Source organism: Lipotes vexillifer, unplaced genomic scaffold, assembly GCF_000442215.2.
Source record: "Lipotes vexillifer unplaced genomic scaffold, Lipotes_vexillifer_v1.1 scaffold1383, whole genome shotgun sequence".
NCBI classification, from domain to species: Eukaryota; Metazoa; Chordata; class Mammalia; order Artiodactyla; family Lipotidae; genus Lipotes; species Lipotes vexillifer.
In genome coordinates this window covers 942175-967822 of record NW_006797683.1, presented here as the reverse complement: position 1 = coordinate 967822, position 25648 = coordinate 942175, and the positions used below count along the sequence as shown (strand labels likewise).

General features: G+C 39.4%; 1 protein-coding gene across 4 annotated transcripts in view; it reads right to left on the bottom strand.

The window, feature by feature from the left end:
* NSD3 (nuclear receptor binding SET domain protein 3) overlaps window positions 1-25648 on the bottom strand; it is a 99971-nt gene that overhangs the window by 64162 nt on the left and 10161 nt on the right. For 2 of the 4 annotated variants that reach the window (XM_007469786.1, XM_007469788.1), the window contains exon 1: window positions 3862-4536. In XM_007469786.1, the coding sequence (XP_007469848.1) occupies window positions 3862-4536 (675 nt within the window). Of the gene's footprint in view, window positions 1-3861; window positions 4583-25648 lie in introns of those variants that run through there. The other 2 variants (XM_007469785.1, XM_007469787.1) reach the window with 2 other exon arrangements.

Below are 25648 nucleotides of genomic sequence, written 5' to 3'. Positions count from 1 at the left end.
ACCAAAAACTTATGTCATCATTTAAGGTAGAAAGAAAAATGTAAAGTCAGTAAATTGTTCGTGTATTTTTCTTTTACTTTCTGAATAACTGTGTAAGTTCGCAATGCAATGAACAGTTTCTAAGAATTTTAAGACCTAACACTCTGAGGCTGGAGAACCAAAGATAACCTCTAACTTAGTGCTAATGGGACCAAACCAGCCATCTGGCTTTTTATAAGTGAAAATGGCAAGCTAAGAGTTAATGAGACTGGCCTTCGTGGATAAGCCCACCAAAGTGCTAGTAGAAGACCAATGTTTGAATAGGGCCTACACTCACATGCCTGAGGCGTTACACCTGCCAAGGAGGAAGAAATGCAGAAACATTTCCACATGTTTCTAATTTGGTGGGAGAGAAAACAGCTTAAAGCAGCTTTACAAAATATACAATTTCAGTAGTGATCTCAGGTCTCCTGCTGCCTGGATGTTTGGACACATTTTCATTGTTGAGAAGATATACTTAGGTTGTTCCAAAGAACAGCCACTCTTTAGAAGGCCAAACAGCTCAGAATTGGGAGGAAATACTTGTAGATCAAATATGAAGAAAAAAGGAAAGAAAAAAGAAGTGAAATCTTGAAGTGTATTATTTTAGATGAGATTTTGTCTGCTTTCTTTGTCTCAGAAAAGAACCTATGAGCGAGTTTTAATGAAGAAGTCTACATCTATATCCATATAACTACAGCTATAGCTGTATCTATCTATATATCTGCAAACCCAGCTTGAGGACAGTCATCCCAGGCACACAGTTCTCACTACGCTTCCCTCAAGCATCTGGGGGAGGGGAGCTGTCCCGTGGTGTGGGCAAACTCTTATGTGGGCTTCTTTCCCTTCGACGCCTGCTACAATGCTGAACACCAAGGGCGTGGACCCCCAGTGACAACCAGGAGGCACAAGAGCATCAAAAATTAAAGCACTTAAAAACAAATGTCCTGAAGAAAGCAAAAGGGATGTTGTTCAAGTTAAGAAAACCCCATTGAACACATACACAGTTACAAAAAACAGGTTGATTTGGGCACATCCCTTGTCCGCATGGCTTAGCAGAGACATGGCACTAACAACAAGTAGGGCCTTTGGGGGCTCCAGCCCAAAGTTCTACTGTCAGAATGGAGCATCACTTTTATGGCACCATCTCTTAAGCTTATAACTGCCTCCCATGTGTGATAAAAAGTGTAATTAATCAAATTCAACTAACAAGAGCTTAGCTTTTCACCATATTTCTTTGAAAGAAAAACCCCTGGATTTTCCCCCAAAGCTCAACTTTCAGGCAATGGTCTTGGTAACATTTAGTGCAATCAATGCCACTTAACACATCTATATCTTCAGTCAAAGTGACATTCCTTTACCCCAAGATACTGTAAGATCCTAAATAATGAAATATTAAATTATGCCCCACATGATTTACTAAAAAAGAAAATGAACTAAAACTCTTAAATTACATCTAACCATTCTAATTCCTGGATATAACAGTTAACTGAAGGTTTAAGTGATATAAACGGCCAGACATAGCAGACATCCAACAAAGACAGAATTGGCTATAAAATCTCACTGAAAAGTGACTACTAGAAATATCACATCACTGCACTGAATTTTTTTCCTAGATTCCAATAAAACAAAGAGTGGATACAAAACATGAACAGACTATCTTCTCCTGCCTCTGCTTCCAGCCCTATTTCTATTTTGTGACATATTTTAAACTATATATTTTAATATTTTTACCAATAAAGGCAAGAAGTCTAGCCTAATAAATAAAATTGGATATTCTCCTATTTGCCAGATTCTCTAGAGCAGAAGCAAGACGGGCCAGCAAGATGGTTCTTAGGACCTAAGCTAAAACCAAATGCAGGTTTTATGCATTTTCATGATTGCTAAGGATCATAGTGCATCACATGTCTTTTCTCTGCAGGTCCATGAAAGAACTGCTACAGTGGAAGTCTCTGGAGAGTAAAAAGTTAACTTCTCTCCTTCCACTGATTCATTCATTTAATAAACAGTGTAAGATACTATGTGAGCTAAGTTCTGTGGGGGGCATTTAATAAATGACATAAGAAATACGAAGGCATTCCAGAAACCACTTAGTTTCAAAGCCTTCATTTTACAGCTGCAGAACTAAGATGGAAGAACTACTAGTGTCCGCAATTACTCTTTATCTCATCACCCAGTTTTATTTTCTTCATAGCACCTACCACTATCTAAACCTAGACTCATTTACATACGTGTGTATTTTCTGCCTCTTCTTAGTAGAATATTAGCACCCTGAAAGTAGGCATCTTTACTTTTCATTCACTGCCCGACTTTCAATTCTTAGAAAAGTGTCTAGCACACATTAGGTACTCAGTTGATATTTGTTAAATGAATAAATAAGAAAACTATAGAAAAATGAGAAAAACATACTGAAATATCACACTGAGACTTGTGAGAGCCTAGAACCAGTGTGACCTTTACTCCAGAAAAACATCATATTTGAGTTGTGTGAAGCAGTGGAACCCAGCTACCAAGGAAAAGGTGAGTTGGTAAGATGTAAACATTACTTTGAACAGAAGATGATAAATTAACTTATTCAGGCATAGCAGGTAGAAAAGCATACAACTGTCACAAAAATTCATAGATATCCATTTCTTCCCAAATCAGTGTCTGGGGACATCTTCAAGTAATACCATGTATTAGAATACTAACTAAAAACTCTTCATTCAAGCTAGCACTGATTTGTTACATACCTTTCTTATTAAGAAAATTAATACTGAAACCTCGAGATGTTAAAAAACATTTAGCAGCAGGCATCTTAAGTTACCACTAAAGAATGACTTTTATAAAACCTCTACCTGAAGATTTAGTGAATACGTGAATACTAACTCTGATTTTATAAAAAGTGTTCCTTTATTTACTTCAGGTTATTTTGTGGCAAACACACTAGTAATGAGGGTTAAATCTAAGCTCTACTAGCAAAAGTTGGTCTGGAACAATGGAAAACCAATATCATTAACCATCTTTCTCTGCCCTTCCTCTTCATCTTCAGAAACCAGGAGGTTTTTTTGTCTGTTTGGTTGGGTTTTTTTAACATCTTTATTGGAGTATAATTGCTTCACAGTGCTGTGTTAGTTTCTGCTGTGTAACAAAGTGAATCAGCTATATACATACATATTTTCCCACATCCCTTCCCTCTTGCGTCTCCCTCCCACCCTCCTTATCCCACCCCTCTAGGTGGTCGCAAAGAACCAAGCTGATCTCCCTGTGCTATGCGGCTGCTTCCCACTAGCTATCTATTTTACATTTGGTAGTGTACATATGTCCATGCCACTCTCTCACTTCGTCCCAGCTTACGCTTACCCCTCTCCATGTCCTCGAGTCCATTCTCTACATCTGCGTCTTTATTCCCGTCCTGCCCCTAGGTTCTTCATAACTTACTTTTTTTTAAAGATTCCATACATATGTGTTAGCACACGGTATTTGTTTTTCTCTTTCTGACTTACTTCACTCTGTATGACACACTCTAGGTCCATCCACCTCACTAAAAGTAACTCAATTTCGCAGAAACCAGTTTATTACAAGCAAAATTAAGTGAGGCTATTAAACAAAGAAACATAGGAGGCAAGATTTTTAGTGTCACATGTTTCTAAAATATTTCTTTACTCAGATGATGTCCATTCATTTATTCAGCAAATATTTACTTACCACCTATCATAACATCCCAAGCTCCATGCTAGGGATCAGATGAAAGAAGTTATCAGAAATATTTATATTTGGAGAGATAAAAACTGAGAAAGGTCTCTTGGACTTCCAGTAAATGTGAGATATTACAAATTTTTTCAAAAAGATGTTTCAACTTACATTTTGTTCCTCTGGTTCTAATTTGGGGATTTTGTGTGACTTGCGCTCTTCAGATCTAGATGAATCATGCTTGTTGCTTTTTTTCCTCTTTTCTTTTCTGCTTTCATGCTTTGACTTTGTGTGCTCACTTGCCTGTACTTCATTTAAAAGGTCTCCACAAAGGGAAGACTCAAACAATTCCCTGCCATTCTGGATAGTTTTGGTTATTTTTAGTTTAATTTCAGGTGAGCCAGTCTTCTTTGGAATCACAGTCTGTGGTACTGAAGGAGGAGGTGGTGGCTGTGGAGGAGAAGGTTTTTCCAGAATTTCATGTGGTCTTGTGTTTGGAATTTCTGAATGGTAATAGTCAGTGGGGCTAAAGTTTCTAACTGCACCAAAGCCATTGGCCGACCCATTGGGATACTGGTTATAGGACTGGTATTTGGTTTGAGTTTCGTACATGCTGATTGATGATGGGTAGCCATTCGTGAGTGGAGGAAGATCTTCTGTTGTAGGTGGGTACTGAAAGCCTTGCTGCAAGGTAGCTTCGTATGGTGTCTGGCCACCATCTTCAACAATGTCACTGTTGTTATCAAAGGCATCCTCCTGACGGATGTTGGCGGAGTCAATGAGTTGAGGTGGTTGCTGAATTGTGTTTCCCATGATCCCTTGCATGAAAGAGAAAGAGAAATCCATTGTTCTGCTCCAGCATCCTTAACTTTCCCTTTCTCTCATCGGGCCTAAAGTTTTAAAAGAGAGATTAAAAGGTGTTAGTTAACATCCTCAAAGACTAGAGGCTAATCAACTGCAAAAGGATTAAAGTAAAATATTCTGAATCCAATTTTCATATCCAGATTTGCACAAACTAAAATTTTAAAACAGGTAGCCAGTATAATTCTGACACAGAGCAAATACTTTTTATCTTAAATGTTTATCTGTGGGCTTCCCTGGTGGCGCAGTGGTTGAGAGTCCGCCTGCCGATGCAGGGGACACAGGTTTGTGCCCCGGTCCGGGAAGATCCCACATGCCGCGGAGCGGCTGGGCCCATGAGCCACGGCCGCTGAGCCTGCGTGTCCGGAGCCTGCGCTCCGCAACGGGAGAGGCCACAACAGTGAGAGGCCCGCGTACCGCAAAAAAAAAAAAAAAAAGCTTATCTGTTTGAAACTCAATTACTTTCACAATAACTTGAGTAACAAAATTTTATCCTCTTTGCCATCATGCAAAACAGTTTTGACATTCCTTTCTGTTTCCCAAATTAGAGATTATAAGTCTCAGTTAAAAGTGTAAATTGCAAAATAAGCAGTGTCCTGACACATACATATTAGGTTCCATGCGCTTTCCTTAAATCATTCATATTTTATCCAGTGGTTCTGTTATTACAAAAATAATAAAATCTTATTGCAAATATTTTAAATACAAAAATTAAAAGCCAAATCCTCTCCCACTCCACCATTCCCATTCTCCTAAGTCATGGATAACCACTGTAAATACTTTAGTGGGTACTCTTCCAAATATTTCTCTACATATTTATACACAAAATGTTTAAAATAGTTTATTCTGTGACTTGCTTATTCAACTTAAAGTATGTCCTAGATATCTTTCTATATCAGCATGTACAGATCACTCTCATACATACTTCACTCTTTCAGTGGTTGCACAGTAAACAACTGTGTAATCTACCCTAACATGTTTAACCATTTGCGTACTGACAATCATTGAGTTGCTCACAACTGTTTGGTATTATAAACAGGTTTACAGGAAATTTTCTTGAAATTGTATCTTTATGCATATATGTATTCTTCCAGGACAGATCTGAATTTTGATAGATACTGCAAAACTGTTTTATAGGCTGTACTATATCAATTTATACTCATACCAGTAGTGTGAGGGGATGCCTGATTTCCTATACTCTTGCCAGTATCTACTTGTTTTTAATCAGTGGTATGTATAGCAGAATCATCTTTACTTTTACAAAAGGCACATGTCAAGATCTATATACTGATGACTCTGATTCAGTAAATCTGGGGTGAGGCCTAGAGCATGAGTATTTTAAGGCCACATTCCAGCTCATACCGATGCACACTCCTGGTTGGGTCACTGCATTATACGCTCACAATTATTGTGCCTTCTCTAGAAGGTGTCTGAAAATGCCCACACTGTGTAACAATGTTACAATATGGATAAGCAGCTGTTAGGAACTGCTCTAAGACCACTCTGCTTTGTCATAAGGTTTGACAGTCTCATATCTTGAGACAGAGGATTAATGGACTGCCCAGATATTATTCTGAAAATCCTATAAACATTTCTTCTAAAAAGCTCTAAGGCTGAGAGGATTTCACTACTGTATCAACTCTGATGAACTGACTGTAGCTGCCAGAATACTGGGAAGAGGATTCTGAAGCTACAGTCCAGTTCAATTCCATGACCAACTAACAATGTCCACCATCTTGGTTCTAGTAGGATTTACCATAATGATAAAGCAAGTAACCCAGAACAGCAAAGGGAAGAAGGAAACAAAAGCTGACAACACTTTCCAAGGTGTATCCAATTAAACAGCTGTTGTTTATTCTGCTGTTAGCAAATGGAAAGAATTTTAGAAGTCCTAAAATTGCAAACAATGAATATGCGAGCATATAGGAAATCAAACTGCCCTTACTGCTCTATAGTGGAGTGAGGAATCGGGGGGCATGAGGTGTGAGAGAGCACTCCCGCTTTTTTAGCATCTACTCTGGGCCAAGCATTTTATATGTAACTCATTTAATCCTCAAAACAACTCTGCAAGGTGAGTATCTGATTCCTGTCTCCTAGGTAAAGAAAGTGTGTTTCAGAGGGGTTAGGTGTCTTGCTTAAACCCCTATAACCAGGGGGCCGAATTAGGATTTGAATGTAAGCATCTCTGACTCTAAAGCCCAAGATTTTTGCCACTATGCCACTTCCATTTTCTTCAGCTGTAGGTTCTGAGAGGATTTGTTTCTTTCCTTCATGTGCTTTTATTCCTTGGTCACTGCCAAAATAACGACTAACTATTCTATAATAACCACCGCTGACACTTAAAGAGCGCTTATAGAGTGTGGCAGGAGCTGTTAAGCGCTCTAAATACAGTACTACATTTAATGCTCCCAACAACCTTCAGCTAGACATTAATGTCAGTTCCCATTATGGATGGGGAAACAGAGGCAAGAGAGGTTATGACTTGCTCAAATGCACAAGGCTAGTCATTAGCTGACAGCTGGGATTCGAGCCAGGCAGTCTGGTTTCAGAGTCTGTGATCCTAACCAGCATACTGTACTGATAATGCTGACAAAGGTTAGAAATCATTTCTTTATATATATAGCTTAAGAGTTGAAATATTACCCTACTCTGACTCTTGGCAAAAATGTATATAGCTCACAGACACTAGAAGGGTATGTTCTAAAATTCTGTAAACAGGGACTTCCCTGGTGGTGCGGTGGTTAAGAATCCGCCTGCCAATGCAGGAACACGGGTTCGAGCCCTGGTCCGGGAAGATCCCACATGCCGCAGAGCCACTAAGCCCATGCGCCACAACTACTGAGCTTGCGCTCTAGAGCCCACGAGCCACAACTACTAAGCCCGTGTGCCACAACTACTGAAGCCTATGCACCTAGAGCCCATGCTCCGCAGCAAAAGAAGCCACCGCAATGAGAAGCCCGCGCACTGCAACGAAGAGAAGTCCCCGCTTGCCGCAATAGAGAGAGCCCACGTGAAGCAACAAAGACCCAATGCAGCCAAAGTGTAAATAAATTAATTAATTTTAAAAACTAAAGGAATACTTAATTAAATCATTTTCCTGTAGTAAAAGTCAGATGTGAAAAAGAAAATAAAAATAGAAAAAAATAAAATAAAATTCCGTAAACACACATGGGGCAAGTACACAGGTAGAATTCAAAAGTTCTCCAAACTTCCAACTTGAAGGCAAGTTAAATACCAACAATTGACAAGATGCAACCTGTGTTTTTGGTTCTCATAATTGTTGTACACAAGATCAACTTCCAGATAGTCTCCCCAAATTACAGTCCACAGAGGTTTTCAGGCACATGTATTCAGAGACTAAGATTTCTGATGCTTTTGATTTAGTTCCAAACACAAACTTCTAAGAAGTTTGGTATTTTCCCCCTTCTCTTCTCTTCTCTAGCTCTATAACCAAATATTTTATTTTAGTTTGAACTAAGAACAGAAATAACATTACCCTATTACAATTATAGTGTAAGAGTTTACAATTACAGTGTTTTCATATACATTTTTTAAAATTAATTAATTAATTTGGTTGTACCGGGTCTTAGTTGAGGCTCGCCTGCTCCTTAGTTGTAGCATGCTAACTGTTAGTTGCGGCATGCATGTGGGATCTAGTTCCCTGACCGGGGATCAAACCCAGGCCCCCTGCTTTGGGAGCTCTGAGTCTTAACCACTGCACCACCGGGGAAGTCCCCTCATATACATTCTTATTTAAGCCACAAAACAAGCCTGTAAAGCTGACAGGGGAGATGTAAGCTTCATTTTTCAGATAACTACATTCAATATTTGCTGAATTTCCCAAGACTACAAAGCTAATTAGTGATTAAGCCTGAAAAAGCAACCTCTTAGCTTCTTTTTTTTTTTTTTTTTATACACAATGTATTTATTTATTTATTTATTTATGGCTGTGCTGGGTCTTCATTTCTGTGCATGGGCTTTCTCTAGTTGTGGCAAGTGGGGGTCACTCTTCATTGCGGTGCGCAGGCCTCTCACTATCGCGGCCTCTGTTGTTGCGGAGCACAGGCTCCAGACGCGCAGGCTCAGTAATTGTGGCTCACGGGCCCAGTTGCTCCATGGCATGTGGGATCTTCCCAGACCAGGGCTCGAACCTGTGTCGTCTGCATTGGCAGGCAGATTCTCAACCACTGCGCCACCAGGGAAGCCCAACCTCTTAGCTTCTAATCCTGTGCTCTCTTCCACAAGATCTCACTGCCAGAGAATATCCAACCACCCACAGACAACATACTATAACCTTAAGAGTCACACGTTCAAAGCTGAACAGACTGTCCTTCCTTAACTCAGCTTTCCTTTCAGACTACCCCAGATCGGCCGTTGCTTCCACTATTTTTCTAGCTTCCCAGGCTAGCAGCCTCAGGTTCACAGGTGACTGATTCTTCCCTCTCTGTGAGGCCGTAAAACTAATCATTGGACGAGTCTAGTCTCTTCCTTTGAACTCTGATTTGTTCTTTGATCTCTACATCCATGTCAGGCCAGGCCCTCGTCAGCACCTTATCCTGGACCTACAACGACTGATTTTCTAGATATTTCTCACCTCTAACTACTTCTTCTTTAGTTTCATCTAAACCAAACTGCACTGGGTCTACTCCCATATTAAGACACTCTGAACTCCATACCACACCAAGTCCCTTCCATGCCTTTCAAAATTTTCCATAATCCGACTTTCTCCTACCAATCCAAATTGCATGTGCATGAATGAACTTTTCTGAGCATCCACTGGGCCAAAAATCTATAAACTGAGGCCTAATATATATTACATGTTGTTTAATCCTATGAAGCAAAGTATCATTCCCATTTTACAGATGAGAAGGAATGGAGCTCAAAAAGATCCAGTGATTTGCCCTTAGTCACGCAGCCAACAGAAATTGAGTAAAATGGTGAAACTCAGATCTTCTAACTCCAATACAGAACTCTTTACATGGCAGCTGCCTCATAATATGCAAACTACCCAAACTTCCCATTTTAATATCCAATATGCTCCATACCCATAATACAAATGCCTGTTTGACAGCTTCTCTCATACCTCACAAGCATCTTAAAATACCTAATAATGAACTCTTAGTTTTTATTTTACTTAAGTGTGTCCTTCCCCCAGTCCCTCCTATGAGGAGGAGATGAAACTTCCATCTATCAGTTGTCAAAGCCAGAAACCTGGGGATCATGACACACCCCTTCCCCTCACTCCTACTGTCAGTGAACTCTGTCAGTGAACTCCCGGAGCCTTACCTCCCAAGTGCACGTCTCACACTTGTCTGCCTCATGCCACGTCTCCAGCCCCTCACGCTGGCCCCTGCACCTCCCCTTGGCTCCTGCACAGCTGCCTCCGCAGTCTCCAGGCTGCTTCTCCTGCCTCTCAGAGCCTAATTCCCCAGAGGACAGCCCGCCGCCTTTTAAAAGCTAACCCGATCACGTGACGACTCCTCAGATTACAGCAGGGAAAATGAGCGACACCATGGATGACTCTCACAAAAGTCATTTTGAATGAAAGAACCCAGACACCACGATTCCACTTATATAGTACACAGTGTGATTTCATTTACACAAGGTTCAAAAACAGGATGAAGTTAAAACTAAATCCATGGAAATAGCTGTCAGAACAGTAGTTGCTTTTTTTGGATGGCATGCTGTAAACACTGGAGGGGGGCCATAAGGGAGGTTTTAAAGCTGCTAGTTATGTTTAATTTATTGATCTAGACAGTAATTACATGATTTGCTAAAATAAGCAAAAACAAGCAACAAAACCGTCAATGCCTTCCCAGTGCACTCAAACAAAATCCAGACTACGTATCATCCCAGCAAGTCCCTGCATGGTCAGGCCTCAGTTTACATTTCCAAAGTTATCTACGAACACTCTCCACTGGAAGCATTACACTCCAGGGGCTTCTTTTCAATTTCTCAAATGTGCCAACTTCATTTCTGCAATCGGGATTCTCATATGTGCTGCTCCAGCTTAAAAACCTCTCAGATAGGACTTCCGAGGTCCTCTGCTCATTCTCCTCTGTAAGCCTATTTTTCATCCTTTATAGGACTCACCACAATATGTTATTATTCAGGTATGCATTCGCCTTCTTATGGTCTGTCTCCCTCATTCCACTGCATGCTCTGTAAGTGCAGGGACCATGGATGTCTTATTCAATGCTGGACACTCAATACTGTTCAATTAACAGATGAATGAGAGTCCCTGACTTCAAAGGGCTTAAAACTAGTACACCTCCACTGACCTGCAGGATTTCTGGGGATGTTAGCCTATAATGTAACTTTACTCACCCACTAATCCCTTGTTTGGTAAAAATGTATTATGCTCATTGTAAAAAACAAACAAGCAAACAAATAAAACACTGACACCCATAGTTACATGGTCAACTCATCTTCCACAAAGGTGCCAAGGTAATTCAAGGGGAAACGATGGTATTTTCAACAGACGGAGCCGGGAAAAAATGACTAGATATCTGTATGGAAAAAGCGAACCTCACCGTTCCTTTACATTATACACAAAAAATAACTAAAATTAGTTCATAAACCTGGTACTAAAGTCAAACCATAAAACTTCCAGAATAAAACATGGGAGAAAATATACCACTGTGTTAGGCAGAAGATTTCTTAAACAGGACACAAATACCATGAACTATGAAAGAAAAAGACTGATAAAATGGACTTCAAAATTAAAAACTCCTGCTCTTCAAAAGTCACAGTTAAGAAAACAAAAAGGTGTGAAACTAACACAACATTGTAAATCAAGTATACCTCAATAGAAAATTTACAAATAAAAAAATTTAAATGCCAAAAAAAAAAGGTGAATTATAGGCAGAGAGAAAATATTTGCAAAATATATATTTAACAAAGAATACCCTTATACTCTTACATTCTAGGAAATGGGGAGAGATCCACTAAGGGTTTTTGCGTAAAAATAAGACAAGTGAAACGACAGTTTAAATATTCATCACTCCACAGGTTACTTACTAATTGCAAACAGAAATATGTACAGGAGAGAGCTGTGGCGGGCAGCATTTCAGACAAGTGAGGAGATATGGCGTTACCAGAAGCGAAGCGGACAGGCCTCCTGTGCCCTGTGGTGTGATTCATGAACACATCATCATCTCCGAAGTTCTCTTCCCAGCACTTACACTGAATCTCAAAATGAGGAAACAATCAGACAAATCCAAAACGTGGGACCTTCTCTCATAAAACTGGCCTCAGCTCTTCAAAAGTTAATGTTACAAACAAAAGGTGGAAAGACTATTCTATATTTTAAAAGACAGGATTTAACAACCAATGCAATAATGGGTGAACTCTGATGAAATCCTGAATTTAAACATACACACGAACATAAAAATAATGTTTTGGAGAAAATGAGAATTTAAAATGTGAACTAGCTACTAACCAATGGAGCTACTAATTTTCAAAGGTATAACAGTGTTCTGTTTATGTAAGAAAATGTCCCTATTCTTAGGTGAGCTATGCTGAAACATTTCAAGTGTCATGTGATCCACAACTTACAAATGGTTTAAGATTTTTAAAGTACATATACCTAGAGTAAAACAAACGAGGCAAAATGTTAACAATTCACTAATCCAGGTGTTGACTATAATATTCTTTTAACTTTCCTAAGGGCTTGAAAAATTTTAAAGTAAAATGTTGGGGAAAAATAAAAATAAATAATTTAGCTAAGGGGTTAGAAGAAGTATTGAAAAGAAAAAGCAACTGCTTCTTAAGGTGGAAAAGCATGCATTATCCTGACACCATATTCTGACCAACTCAGCTAAATGGTCCACAGTATCATATTTTCTAGAAAGTCTAAGCATGAATAGAGCCACACTTTTTCATATTATACCTCCAAAGAGTACAATAATGCAATCAAGAAAGTAGTTTTGATAATGAAAAAAGAAGATATTTTAGGACTATAACTAAATTCCTTTACATAGTGATTTTTTTTTTTTTTTTTTTTTTTTTGCAGTACGCGGGTACACTGTTGTGGCCTCTCCCATTGCGGAGCACAGGCCCCGGACGCGCAGGCTCAGCGGCCATGGCTCACGGGCCCAACCGCTCCGCGGCACGTGGGATCTTCCCGGACCGGGCACGAACCCGTATCCCCTGCATCAGCAGGGGGACTCTCAACCACTGCGCCACCAGGGAAGCCCACATAGTGATTTTTATACATACTGCAGTCTGGCAGCCAGCTTTCAAACAGCAGACACGCCAAGTGACATTACCAGAATTAGGAGGCGCTCTAGTGAGTACTATGGTTGACAGAATCAAACTGCTAGGTTCAAAACCCAGAGCCAAGGCTCATTAGCTATGTGACTTTCGGCAACTTAATCTCCCTAAATCTCAGTTTTCTTACCCAGAAACTGTGGATACTTTAATTGTCTACAGTGTTTCTGTAAGAAATAAGAGTTAATCCATCGGACAGTGCCCCGAGTATAGTTAGAGCCCAGTATCTATTGGCTATTATTACTGTTATCATTCAGTACAATGCTGGGCACACAGAACTTGTGAAAAACCTGATCTCTGACCTGAAGGCATTCACAATCTCTTTAGTATATCAGACAATATAGGATTCTATGGGCAAGACTCATATGTAAACACATTAAACAGAAGGTGACTAAGAATTACATTGTGTGCCATCAGAATTAGAAGACATCTGAGGACAGTGCTCACTGGGGAAGAAGGCATTTAGGCCACGAAAGACAGGCAGGATAGGAAGTTAGGTGTTTTTCACCCACACTTTTTTTTTTGGCCGTGCCACACGGCTTGCAGGATCTTAGTTCTCTGACTAGGGATCGAACCCGGGGCCCCCTACAGTGGAAGCTCAGAGTCCTAACCACTGGACATCCAGGGAAGTCCCTCAACCACACATTTTAAAACCCTCCACAGAGGCCACCAAAAACTCTCATACCTTTGTCATTAATAAATCCCTGATAAAGATGTATGTTTTAAATTTTTTGTATTACTAAAGTAATAATAATGACTAACATTTGAGGACTTACTCTGTGTCAATGCTACTCTAAATGTTTCACATTTGTTATATTATTTCACTCCTTATAACACCTCTTCGAGGAAATACTATTGCTTCCCCCATTTCACAAGTGAAAAATGAAGGCCAGCATGATTAAGTGACTTGCCCACAGTCAGACCTCCTGTAAATGGAGGATTCACACACAGGCCCTCTGTCCCACAGCGCTGGCTCTTGGCCAGTAAACTCATTTCTCACCATCCCTAAGTATGTTGAGTAAACAGCAACCCAAACATTCACTTTACATCACACACTTCCCGATCCCGCTGCCCAGAGCTAACAATTTGGTGGGAGACTTAGCGAACTAGTGTTCCGCCCATTCTAATATGTACTGCCAAGTAAATGAAACCATCACAGGCAAACAATTTAGGACAAATTCTTCCTCTGAACAATGTTTCCACGTTGGTTTTCGTTTTGTTTTGAGATGAAAGAAATCAGTGAATGAAAAAAAAGAGATGAAAGAAATCAATAAATGAATACTTTTTTCTTAATTTTGTTGAGGCAGTTCACAGACTTTTTTTTTTTTTTTTTGCGGTACACAGGCCTCTCACTGTTGTGGCCCTTCCTGTTGCGGAGCACAGGCTCCGGACGCGCGCAGGCTCAGCGGCCATGGCTCACGGGCCCCGCCACTCCGTGGCATGTGGGATCTTCCCGAACCGGGGCACGAACCTGTGTCCCCTGCATCGGCAGGTGGACTCTCAACCACTGTGCCACACCAGGGAAGCCCCCACAGACATTTTTAAAGGAAAAAAGTTGAAAGTTATCAACTAAAGCTTTAGGTCATTCATTCATTCATACACCAACTTATTCATGAGGGGAGTGATAACAGAAAAGTTTACTTAAGTCAATCTTAGATACAGAGTTAAAAGAAAAAGGAAGCATGTTATGTTTCAGATGAACAGCTTGAAGCTATAAACATCAATTAAGTATTCATGATGTGTTAAATGTTTAGTCTAAGTCCCTATAACAAATTCTTAAAATGAACAATGCCCTTTGGTAGACTGTACATATTGCTAGATTCCACTTTATAGAATTACATGCTGTGCTGTATGTACTTATTTTCCTATGTTTAACACCAGTTTCTTCTCAATAAGAAAAAAACTTTATATTTTATTATGGATCAAAATCCCTCATATTGATATCATCATTCAGGCTTTTTGGAATCAGAAGTAGTTCTAAAGGTGTCATATAAATTACCTCTTTCTGTCTTCAGACCCAACTGTCCCTTCAATACATTCCTAGGTTACTTAATTTGTAAATCTAACCGCATCACTTTCCTGATTAAAACCCTTCAATGATTCCTAGAAAAAGTCAAAGCACTTCAGCCAACAGAGCACGCAGGCCCTCTAAGCAAGGTCTCTATCCATATCTCCAACCTTAAGTCACTTTTGTACACTAGTAATGTCACGTTACTGAGAATTACCATAGACACATGATTTCGTACCACTGTGCCTTTACTAATGTTATCTCCTATGCCTAATACGCCCTTTTACTTTTTGGTTTTGGCTTGACTTTTAGTCATCTTTTGAGCTCAGAAAGTCATTTCCAAGGAGTAGTCACTTAAGTTCTAGGCTAGTCTGAGTAACTTTCCTCTGTGTTCCTAAGATAAAACCTCTTAGAATTAATCATGAAACAATCTGTTTATGTGATTTTCTTAAGAGCAGGAAGTAATTTTATTCATCCATCTGCTCCTAGAACCCAAAGCAAAGGCTCCGAGGAGGGGCTTAATGAACCTTTTAAACTGAACTGTTTAAACTTATGGGAGTTATTACATATAAATGAAATGCTTTAAAGACTTGTTGAGGATCTTGCTGTGAAGAATGCAAGATAATATAAACGCAACTATGGTCTCCTCAGGAATATCCTTGGCAAAATTTGACTGATAACCAGTTACCTAGCCACTACTGAGATTCTCCTTAGTTCTGGGCTACACTTCCCTGCAAGGCTTAAAGCCCCAAGAGACTGGCATGAAATCAAATGAATTTCCAGGGAGAGTCTATTAACCCAACAAAAGACCAAAAGATATCAAAAACTCCTTTATAAGCATATCTATTTAAAACCCTAGTGTTATTAATACTGTAGATCTGAAATTCAGAATGTGGAAGCTCTCAAAATACAATTTTCACAGTCATAGTTAATTGAACTGGCATGAACATGAATCCTCATTTTCCAAATGTATTCCAGTAATTATAATCAATCCTACAAAAATACAAAGCGAATTTGATATATCAACATGAAAAGTTTTACAGCTAAAGAAATACAGTGGAATATAATGTGATTCCCACAGCACAGAGGAAGAGGGTGGTCTTCCTTTACCCCAGGATAAACAAGGGATCCAGATGTTTCTTTATGTGAACTGTGCAAGAAATATTTCTCAAGGTTTACGATAAATCCACAGTCTGTGTGTGTTTCTATAGTAACAGGAATGGAGTGCACGCAGACAGTCTACAGTAGTGAACCAGCTATGCTGGTTCTTGAAAACCTGGCATTTTTACTGTTTGGCAATTTCTGCAGCAAAACACTATAAAAATGATGCATGATGTTCAAAAATTAGAGTCATTTTGTTTTAAAGCAAAGAATTGAAATTAAGCTTAAGTATATACTCTTTGAGGTGTAACAAGAGAAAGCTATCAAATACAGTCATATACTGATTTATAACTGAATGATCACTAATGTTTGAAAACCAGATCCTGCATTTGAAATCAATTCAATACATACACACATACCCCTCCAGAAAATTTCAACTACAACTCGCACTTAATGACAGAATATGAGGATTTTTGGATGACAGCATCAAGGGAGATTTTCATTTTACTGTTTTTTCCCCAAATCTACACCAAGAAGAAAATGGTAATGGGAGTTAATTTTTTTTAAAAATATGGTCCATTATTTTCAGTACTTAGGTTTGCAAGGGTGAAACCAGAGACTCTATAAAGTAAAAACTTGAGAAAACATGCATAATCTATATAGGAAGAATGCTAAAATCCCCTAATGCCAGGGTTTTAAAAGAGACTCCATTCTTCTTGGTTGTGTGTTCTATTCATATTTTAAAATCTAATTAAATGATCAGAGTGATCCTTTGACTATAAGCTATAAATTCTGTATTACCCATTTTGTCTTTCATTATTTAAAAATTGTTTAATTGCTAGTAATGTAATAACAAAGGTGTATTGTTAAAAAAGCAGGTATATTATTTTGTTATAATTATCTATTTTAATTTGGTAAATCATTCACCCTTTTTGGAAATAAGAGATAAATATTTTTAAAGAGCCCAAACACATACCTTTAAAAATCAGCAAACACAAACTGCTACTAAGTATCAACAAGATGCATATTACTCTAAAAATTAATATTCTTCTTTCAGAAGTCTTTCTACATTTTAACTTCACCACACACACAAAAAAAAGGGGGTAGGGTTATGGAAAAAAGAAAATCAACCACTTGGTTCTAAGAACTTGACCATGCCTCTATAACAACAAAAAGGAAATGAACAACAATATTCACCTTTTGTTTACTAAAAGTAGCTAGAATTGATAGCATCTAATCTGGCTCTGTTACAGACAAAAAGCAATAACTGAATTTGGTACAGTGACTACACAACTCAACATCAATCTTTCAAACAAAACGTATCCTGCTTGAAAATTCTTTTTTTAAAATAAATGTATTTATTTTTGGCTGTGATGGGTCCTCATTGCTGTGTGCGGGCTTTCTCTAGTTGTGGAGAGCGGGGGCGGGAGTACTCTGTTGCGGTGCGCGGGCTTCTCACTGCAGTGGCTTTTCTTGTTGCGGAGCACGGGTTCTTGGCACTCGGGCTTCAGTAGTTGTGGCTCGTGGGCTCTAGAGCGCAGGCTCAGTAGTTGTGGCTCACGGGCTTAGTTGCTTCGCGGCATGTGAGATCTTCCCGGACCAGGGCTCGAACCCGTGTCCCCTGCATTGGCAGGCGGATTCTTAACCACTGCGCCACCAGGGAAGCCCTTTTGAATCATTTAAAGAGGTTTACTGCCACTCTGGTTGAGGCTAACTCTTTGAAATTTTAATGCAAAAAAAAAAAAAAAGTGCGGGGAATTCCCTGGCCATCCAGTGGTTAGGACTCCTTGCTTCCACTGCCAGGGGTCTGGGTTTGATCCCTGGTCAGGAACTAAGATCCCGCAAGCCGCAAGGTGGGCCCCCCACCCCGGCCCCCCGCCAAAAAAAGTGTAATGCTATGATTTAGGGAAAAACATTTTGTTTTCTGAACTATATTTCAGCAATTACACTAATAAAACATCAATTCTCCAAATGATACAAAAGGCCTGCAGTATTGTAGTATGTTAAATAAATGTTCTGTATTAGTAAACCTTATATGGATATCTTGACTTAAAGGTACTCTCGTTGCGGAGCACAGGCTCCGGACGTGCAGGCTCAGCGGCCATGGCTCACAGGCCCAGCCGCTCCGCGACATGTGGGATCCTCCTGGACCGGGGCACGAACCCATGTCCCCTGCATCGGCAGGCGGACTCTCAACCACTGTGCCACCAGGGAAGCCCCCGAGGTAGCCTTTTAAAAAGAACTCTAAGCTGCTGACTAATTTCTGGGTTAAAGTGGAAAATATGCTTGCTTTAAAAAATAAACAATTCGAGAGAGAATATATTCCCTTTATCTCGTCATGTGATTTTACTCATTTATCCACCAAGATACAAAGGGAATCATGTCATTTTTATACAATTACTGACAACATGCACCCAAATCAAAGTAGTTTTACTCCATCTATATCTAATAAACTCAAAATGTATCAATAGAAGATACCTTTCTAGAATAGGATTTGTTGCATGACATTTATTCATTAAACAACTAAGCAAAGGCATAAGATTGGCCACTCTCTTCAATAAATGAAGAAATAAAATATGAATATGATGCTTAAATAAAAACAAAACAGAAATAAATACTAGTGAGGTTTTCTCTTCTTGCTCTCTACTCAGGTACAGTATTTTTGTCCTACTTTTTTTTTTTTAACATCTTTATTGGAGTATAATTGCTTTACAATGGTACGTTAGTTTCTGCTTTATAACAAAGTGAATCAGTTATACATATACGTATGTTCCCATATCTCCTCCCTTTTGCATCTCCCTCCCTCCCACCCTCCCCATCCCACCCCTCTAGGTGGTCACAAAGCACCGAGCTGATCTCCCTGTGCTATGCGGCTGCTTCCCACTAGCTATCAGTTTTACATTTGGTAGTGTATATATGTCCATGCCACTCTCTCACTTTGTCCCAGCTTACCCTTCCCCCTCCCCATGTCCTCAAGTCCATTCTCTAGTAGGTCTGCATCTTTATTCCTGTCTTGCCCCTAGGTTCTTCATGACCTTTTTTTTTTTTTAGATTCCATATATATGTGTTAGCATACAGTATTTGTTTTTCTCTTTCTGACTTACTTCACTCTGTATGACAGTCTCTAGGCCCATCCACCTCACTACAAACAACTCAGTTTCATTCCTTTTTATGGCTGAGTAATATTCCATTGTATATATGTGCCACATCTTTATCCATTCATCTGTCGATGGACACTTCGGTTGCTTCCATGTCCTGGCTATTGTAAACAGTGCTGCAATGAACATTTTGGTACATGACTCTTTTTGAATTATGGTTTTCTCAGGGTATATGCCCAGTAGTGGGATTTCTGGGTCATATGGTAGTTCTATTTTTAGTTTTTAGAGGAACCGTACATACTGTTCTCCATAGTGGCTGTTGTCCTACTTTCTTAAAGACACAGTAGTACTCCTACAGAATGCCCTGTAATCTATTAATTTTACTCAATTTAAATAAGAATGCTGTCACAAAAAGCTACATATTGTATTATTCCATTTATATGAAATGTCCAGAACAGGCAAATCCATAGACACAGAAAGCAGAGCAGTGGTTGCCAGGGGCTGTGAGGAGGAAGGAAAGGAAGCTAACTGCTAGTGGGTATGGGATCTCTTTTTGGGTGATGAAAACGTTCTGGAATTAGTGGCTGATTGCACAACCTTGTGAATATAATAAAAACCGCAGGGTTTCCCTGGTGGCGCAGTGGTTGAGAGTCCGCCTGCCGATGCAGAGGACACGGGTTCGTGCTCCGGTCCGGGAAGATCCCACATGCTGCGGAGCGGCTGGGCCCGTGAGCCATGGCCGCTAAGCCTGCGCGTCCGGAGCCTGTGCTCTGCAACGGGAGAGGCCACAACAGTGAGAGGCCTGCGTACCGCCAAAAAAAAAGATATTTAGCAGCATCCTGGCCTCTACGCACTAGATGCCAGTATACCACCTGCCAGTAATAATAAAGGATGTCTCTAGACATTGCCAAATGTTCCCTGGAGGGCAAAATCTCCCTAGGGTTGAGAACTACTGCCCTAAAAGGATGTTCACCAAAATGGAAATGCTTACTATAGTCTGTTCTCTTTTGCTTTGCCTTTTACTTCTCTGTAGATTCTATAATGAACATATAAAAATGTTAATATGTCTCTTCAAAAGAAAAAATACAATTCATTAATTATAAATCAAGAAAATGCTCATATTTATTTGGCTTCTATCCTATTTTTCAATGACTAATACACACAGATGTTTTCCTGAATATGCCATATTTCTGAGTATTCAAAAGGTTAAACAAAAGAACCTGCAACAACTCAGAATAGATCCAGATTTTAATCTGTATAAGAATCTCTCTAAAATTTCAAACAAAAAATACTTTAAACATGCTTCAAGTAAAATAATATAATTTACTGAGGACTTACAATGTGATGTGCCAAGTGCTTTACAAGTATTATCTCATTTAATTGTCAGAAAACTCCTGCAAAATGGATACTAGTATCTCCATTTTACAGATGAGGAAACTGAAAGACAGACAGGTTAGGTGGCCTGTCCAAGGTCACACATAAAGTAAGGGGTAGAACCAGGAGTCAAATACATGCAGTCTTGCTTCATGACCTGCAACCTTTACCACATGCTACACTGTCACTGACCACTGAACCACTTTTCTGTCACGTCTGTATTAATTCAGAAAGGCAACCATTACTGCTTCAGAAAACATCCCTACAATTAACAAAGCCAGCATCTTCAACTTGTAAAGAGGCTGTGATAGACAGAATAATGACCCCCCACCAAATACCCACATCCTAATCCCTAGAACCCGTGAACATGTTACCTGATGTGGCAAAAGGGACTGCGCAGATGTGATTAAGTCAAGGCTCTTACAATGGAGAGATTATCCTGGATTATCCAGGTGGGCCCAGTATAATCGCTAGGATACTTACAAGAGAAAAAGGGATGGAGAAGAGTCAGAGAGAGATCTGAAGATGCTCTGCGCTGGCTTTGAATATAAGAGGAAGGGGACCGTAAGCCAGGGAACGCAGGCACCTACAGAAGGTGGAAAAGGCAGGGAACAGATTCTCCTCGAGAACCTCCAGAAGGAATGCAGCCCTGCTCATACCTAGATCTTAGCCCAGAGAGACCCATGTTGGCCTTATAACATCCAGAACTATAAGATAATAAATTTGTATTGTTTAAAATTTTGCTGTGTTTAAGCCATTAAGCCATTAAGTTTGACATCATTTGTTAGAGAGGCAAAAGGAAACTAATATAGTCTTCTCTGACAGCATTTCTAAACACTCCCTTGTCTTCATTAGTTCTAGTAACATCCCTATAGAACCTAGGACAGGAAGGAGAATTCCCTTAGCTTCCTTAACCTAAGATGTGGGGAACGTGAAACAGAAAGAGCACCTTTTTATTTTTTTTGCAGTACACAGGCCTCTCACTGCTGTGGCCTCTCCCATTGCGGAGCACAGGCTCCGGACGCGCAGGCTCAGCGGCCATGGCTCACGGGCCCAGCCGCTCTGCGGCATGTGGGATCTTCCCGGACCGGGGCACGAACCCATGTCCTCTGCATCAGCAAGCGGACTCTCAACCACTGTGTCACCTGGGAAGCCCCAGAAAGAGCACTTTTAAAGGTCTCACCCCATGACAACATGAATTGTCCTATCTATGGCTACAAATATGCTAATGTGGCCTACAACCTGTCCCTGGACAGCCAGGAAAGCCATCAGCCTGCAATTGCTCAGAGGACGCTGCTGTCACCTTTTATGCTACAGAAGAGAAGGACGTGATTTCTTCCCGTTTTGTTGGCAGTCACTCCTGCTTTCTATGCTCTGGAGTTAACTTTCATTCTAGTTGGAGATGTGATACAAACAGCGATGTGGCAGCAAAGCCAACACCACGCGTGACACAATAACGTTATGGGTCCTTTTATTACTAAAATACTTACTGTATCTTTCCATTTCTGACAACTAAAATCTCTGGGCCACACTGGATTCTGTGGTTGATTTTCACAAAAATATGTGGTGGGTGTGGAGAAAACTCGCAGTTAGTAAAGACAGCACTATGGTTAAGAACCATTTTTTAAAGTCTGTTAATTTAAACATATAATAGCCAGAGTTAATAAAGAAAAGCCCTTGCAGACATCCCAAAGAACTCTACTGAGTCAACATTTTTTATAATGAATAACCTCTAACTGGAAGTTTATTCTGTGAAGGTGAATAATGTATAAGTTCCCTAAATAAAAAGACTGATTCATATCTCAAAACATTAACTATTTAAGATTATGTATAGGAATAGACGAGTAAAAATAAAACCCTTTCCACACTTATCATGTTGCATTTAAATATAAGAAATTAAATGACCTAATTTACTGCATGAGAACATTTGATCTCTGACTACTCACAGATAACTCAAACCACTATCAGTTAAGTACCGCTTTTATCAGGTAAAGTGCCTATGTCTGCTACACAGTGATGTCCATTCATAGATGACAAGTCAAAACAACACACTGGAAAACTAGGATTTGGCAGTTCTCTCTGTTCTAACCAATGGCATACAAATAAATGACTTTGAGTAAATCCCTTAATCTCTAAAAGGTTACGAAATGAGGCTGAATACTCAAAAACCGATGATGGCAATATTTTCTCACTTGTTTTTCCATCTTGTCAACTCTATGATTTTTTAAATAAATTTATTTATGTATTTTTGGCTGCGTTGGCTCTCTGTTGCTGCACGTGGGCTTTCTCTAGTTGTGGCAAGCGAGAGCTACTCTTCATTGCGGTGCATGGGCTTCTCGTTGCGGTGGCTTCTCTTGTTGCAGAACACGGGCTCTAGTCATGTGGGCTTCGGTAGTTGTGGCACGTGGGCTCAGTAGTTGTGGCTCGCAGACTCTAGAGCGCAGGCTCAGAGTTGTGGCACATGGGCTTAGTTGCTCCACAGCATGTGGGATCTTCCCGGACCAGGGCTCGAACCCGTGTCCCCTGCACTGGCAGGTGGATTCTTAACCACTGTGCCACCAGGGAGGCCCCAGCTCTATGTTGTTTTATGTGGAGAGGATTTATTTAGTACATATGTGCATGCCTGGACAAAAGTTTGTCTATTTTTAAAGTAAGAGTTCCCAGAGAAATGTTTCTATACAGACTCATTCCAAACTAATCGCCGTAAATTACCCATATCAACACCACCAAGATAATCAAAAGCCGGGCCTCACCTTGCCTATTCCCAGACTCTAAGTGGTTTGTTATTCCAGATATATATCTAATTCCTCACAAAGTCCTTTTTTTGTTTTGTTTGTGACATGGTTCATTACTGAACACCAACTATGTACCAGGCCCTATTCTAGATTCTGGGAAATCAAAGGAAATATGATTCTGATCTCATAGAGCTTAAATAAACATGAAAATTTCAGAAAACGATAAGCTATTATAAAACAGGGTAATAAGACACACTGACTGGGGGTCTGGATTGTTATAAAAAGGACTAATGGAATCCAAACCAGGAACTAATCATATAGAAAGATTAGAGGAAGACACATGAAGAGGTGATCATCAGACATACCTTTTATTTCCTTTCAAGTTCTCTTTGTTTCAGAGGCTTCTGAGGTTATAGTAAAAAGATTTAAATAATAGTCAAGTATTCCAAGTAATATAAAAAGTTTAAGATTTCCATATTATTTAACCATAACTACTCTAAAATACTACTGAAATGAAATCATTTTGTTGGTCACCAGTACATAGTCTGTTAATAACTGCATTGATTAAAAGAGTTTTTAAGAATACTTTTATATTTTTAAAAAAAGGGCTTCCCTGGTGGCGCAGTGGTTGAGAGTCCGCCTGCCGATGCAGGGGACGCAGGTTCGTGCCCCGGTCCAGGAAGATCCCACATGCCGTGGAGCGGCTGGGCCCGTGAGCCATGGCCGCTGAGCCTGTGCGTCCGGAGCCTGTGCTCCGCAAAGGGAGAGGCCACAACAGTGAGAGGCCCGCGTACCGCAAAAAAAAAGAGAAAAAAAATTAATTTTAAAAATATTTAAAATTTGTATATTTTAAAACAATAATCAAATAACTATTACTAAGTTGCTTCCTGTGAATGGATTTATTCATTATCTAAGAGAGTAGGCATTTGGAAAAATGAGATTTTAAAGTCCCAACCCCACAAAAACACAACAAAAGTAATCACAAGAGCAAAGAATGTGAAAATGTCCACTTCTACTTAATTCTTTCCCTTCACTAATAATATCTAAATCTGTGCTAATCACACGTGGCTACTGAACTGTAAACAAATTAAAATTAAATTAAAAATTCAGTTCTCAAGTACACTAGCCACATTTCAAGTGTTCAAAATCCACACGTGGTGGTTGGCTACTATACAGGACAGCACAGACACAGGGTATTTCCATCACTGCAGAAAATTCTCTTGGTCAGTGCTGATGTAAATCATTTCTCAAATTTGACCCAAACAAAGACATCCTAAGAAAGCTTATAAAAATAAGGTTAATTATAAACTTTTTAAAGAAATTGGTAAATAGTACCATATAACTAGACAGAAATCACATATGAGGAAATTTAGCAGACACATATGCAAGAATAAATAAGAGTAAGATAAATCGGGGACAAGGAAAAATGCGCTCTGACATTGGTCTTGCAGTCATGAGTCTTGAGTTTTAGCTGTGAGTCTACCTCTCTGAAGAGATAGACATATTTGGGCTTCTGTTTATAGCCCATAATAGAGGTTAAATCAGGTGATCCAATCACCTGAAAGGACCCCAAACAATGGGAAAATGAGCTGTGATTCCTCCTAGTCACCAGTACATAAATGTGGGGTTGGATTTGCATTCTGACAAGAACATATGCGATTTTAAAGATTAACTTTAATGTCTTACCTACCCTATTAACATTATTTAAAGATGTTCATTATTTGCAATAGCAAACATTATATGAAATTCACAACCAACACCTATTTACATAAATAAGATTTTAGGGAGTAAAGCATGACCACCATATTTCTTTCTACAAAATTCTCTAAGTAATCAAGGTGTATTAGAGAAGTAGCACCTTTTCTTATCATTTTTAATTTTCCTTAGTTTATACCACTAGTAATAGAGTAATACTATTGTTAAAACATAATGGTACTACTCCATAATGTTTAACTCTAGTATCATCACCCCAAATATATTCTGAAATTTTCACTTAATAATTTTCCACTAAAATTGTGTTAAGAGAAAGATGATGGTCAAGGACATGAAAATATCCTGTATAAGGGAGTGACCTATGTGAAATGAAACACAATTAAACACCAAAAAATCCCCTGTCACTAAATACAGTCACACAATTTTCACTTGACTATGATTCTATTAAGTTACACAACATTTTAGGTTGCTTTGTAGTTCTTTTTTTTCCCTGACTAAACCACATTACTTATTGAACCGCCTTGTACCAATACAAAGCTTACTAATAAAACACGCAATTTCCCTTATCTACTTGGTTTAACCTCGAAGTCTTCACTTTGTTCTTGACCACACCCGGCAACAACAGACATGGTATTATGACTGGAAGAAAATTCACGTGAAATTATTTTCCAATCCCGTACATCAAGGGACTAGCTCACAGTGAAATTTATGACAAACTAAGTAACTTATATCAGTCATCTTGTTCCATTCACTATGAAATCTAGTAAACTAACAAGTTCATCCACATTTTCCTTCCT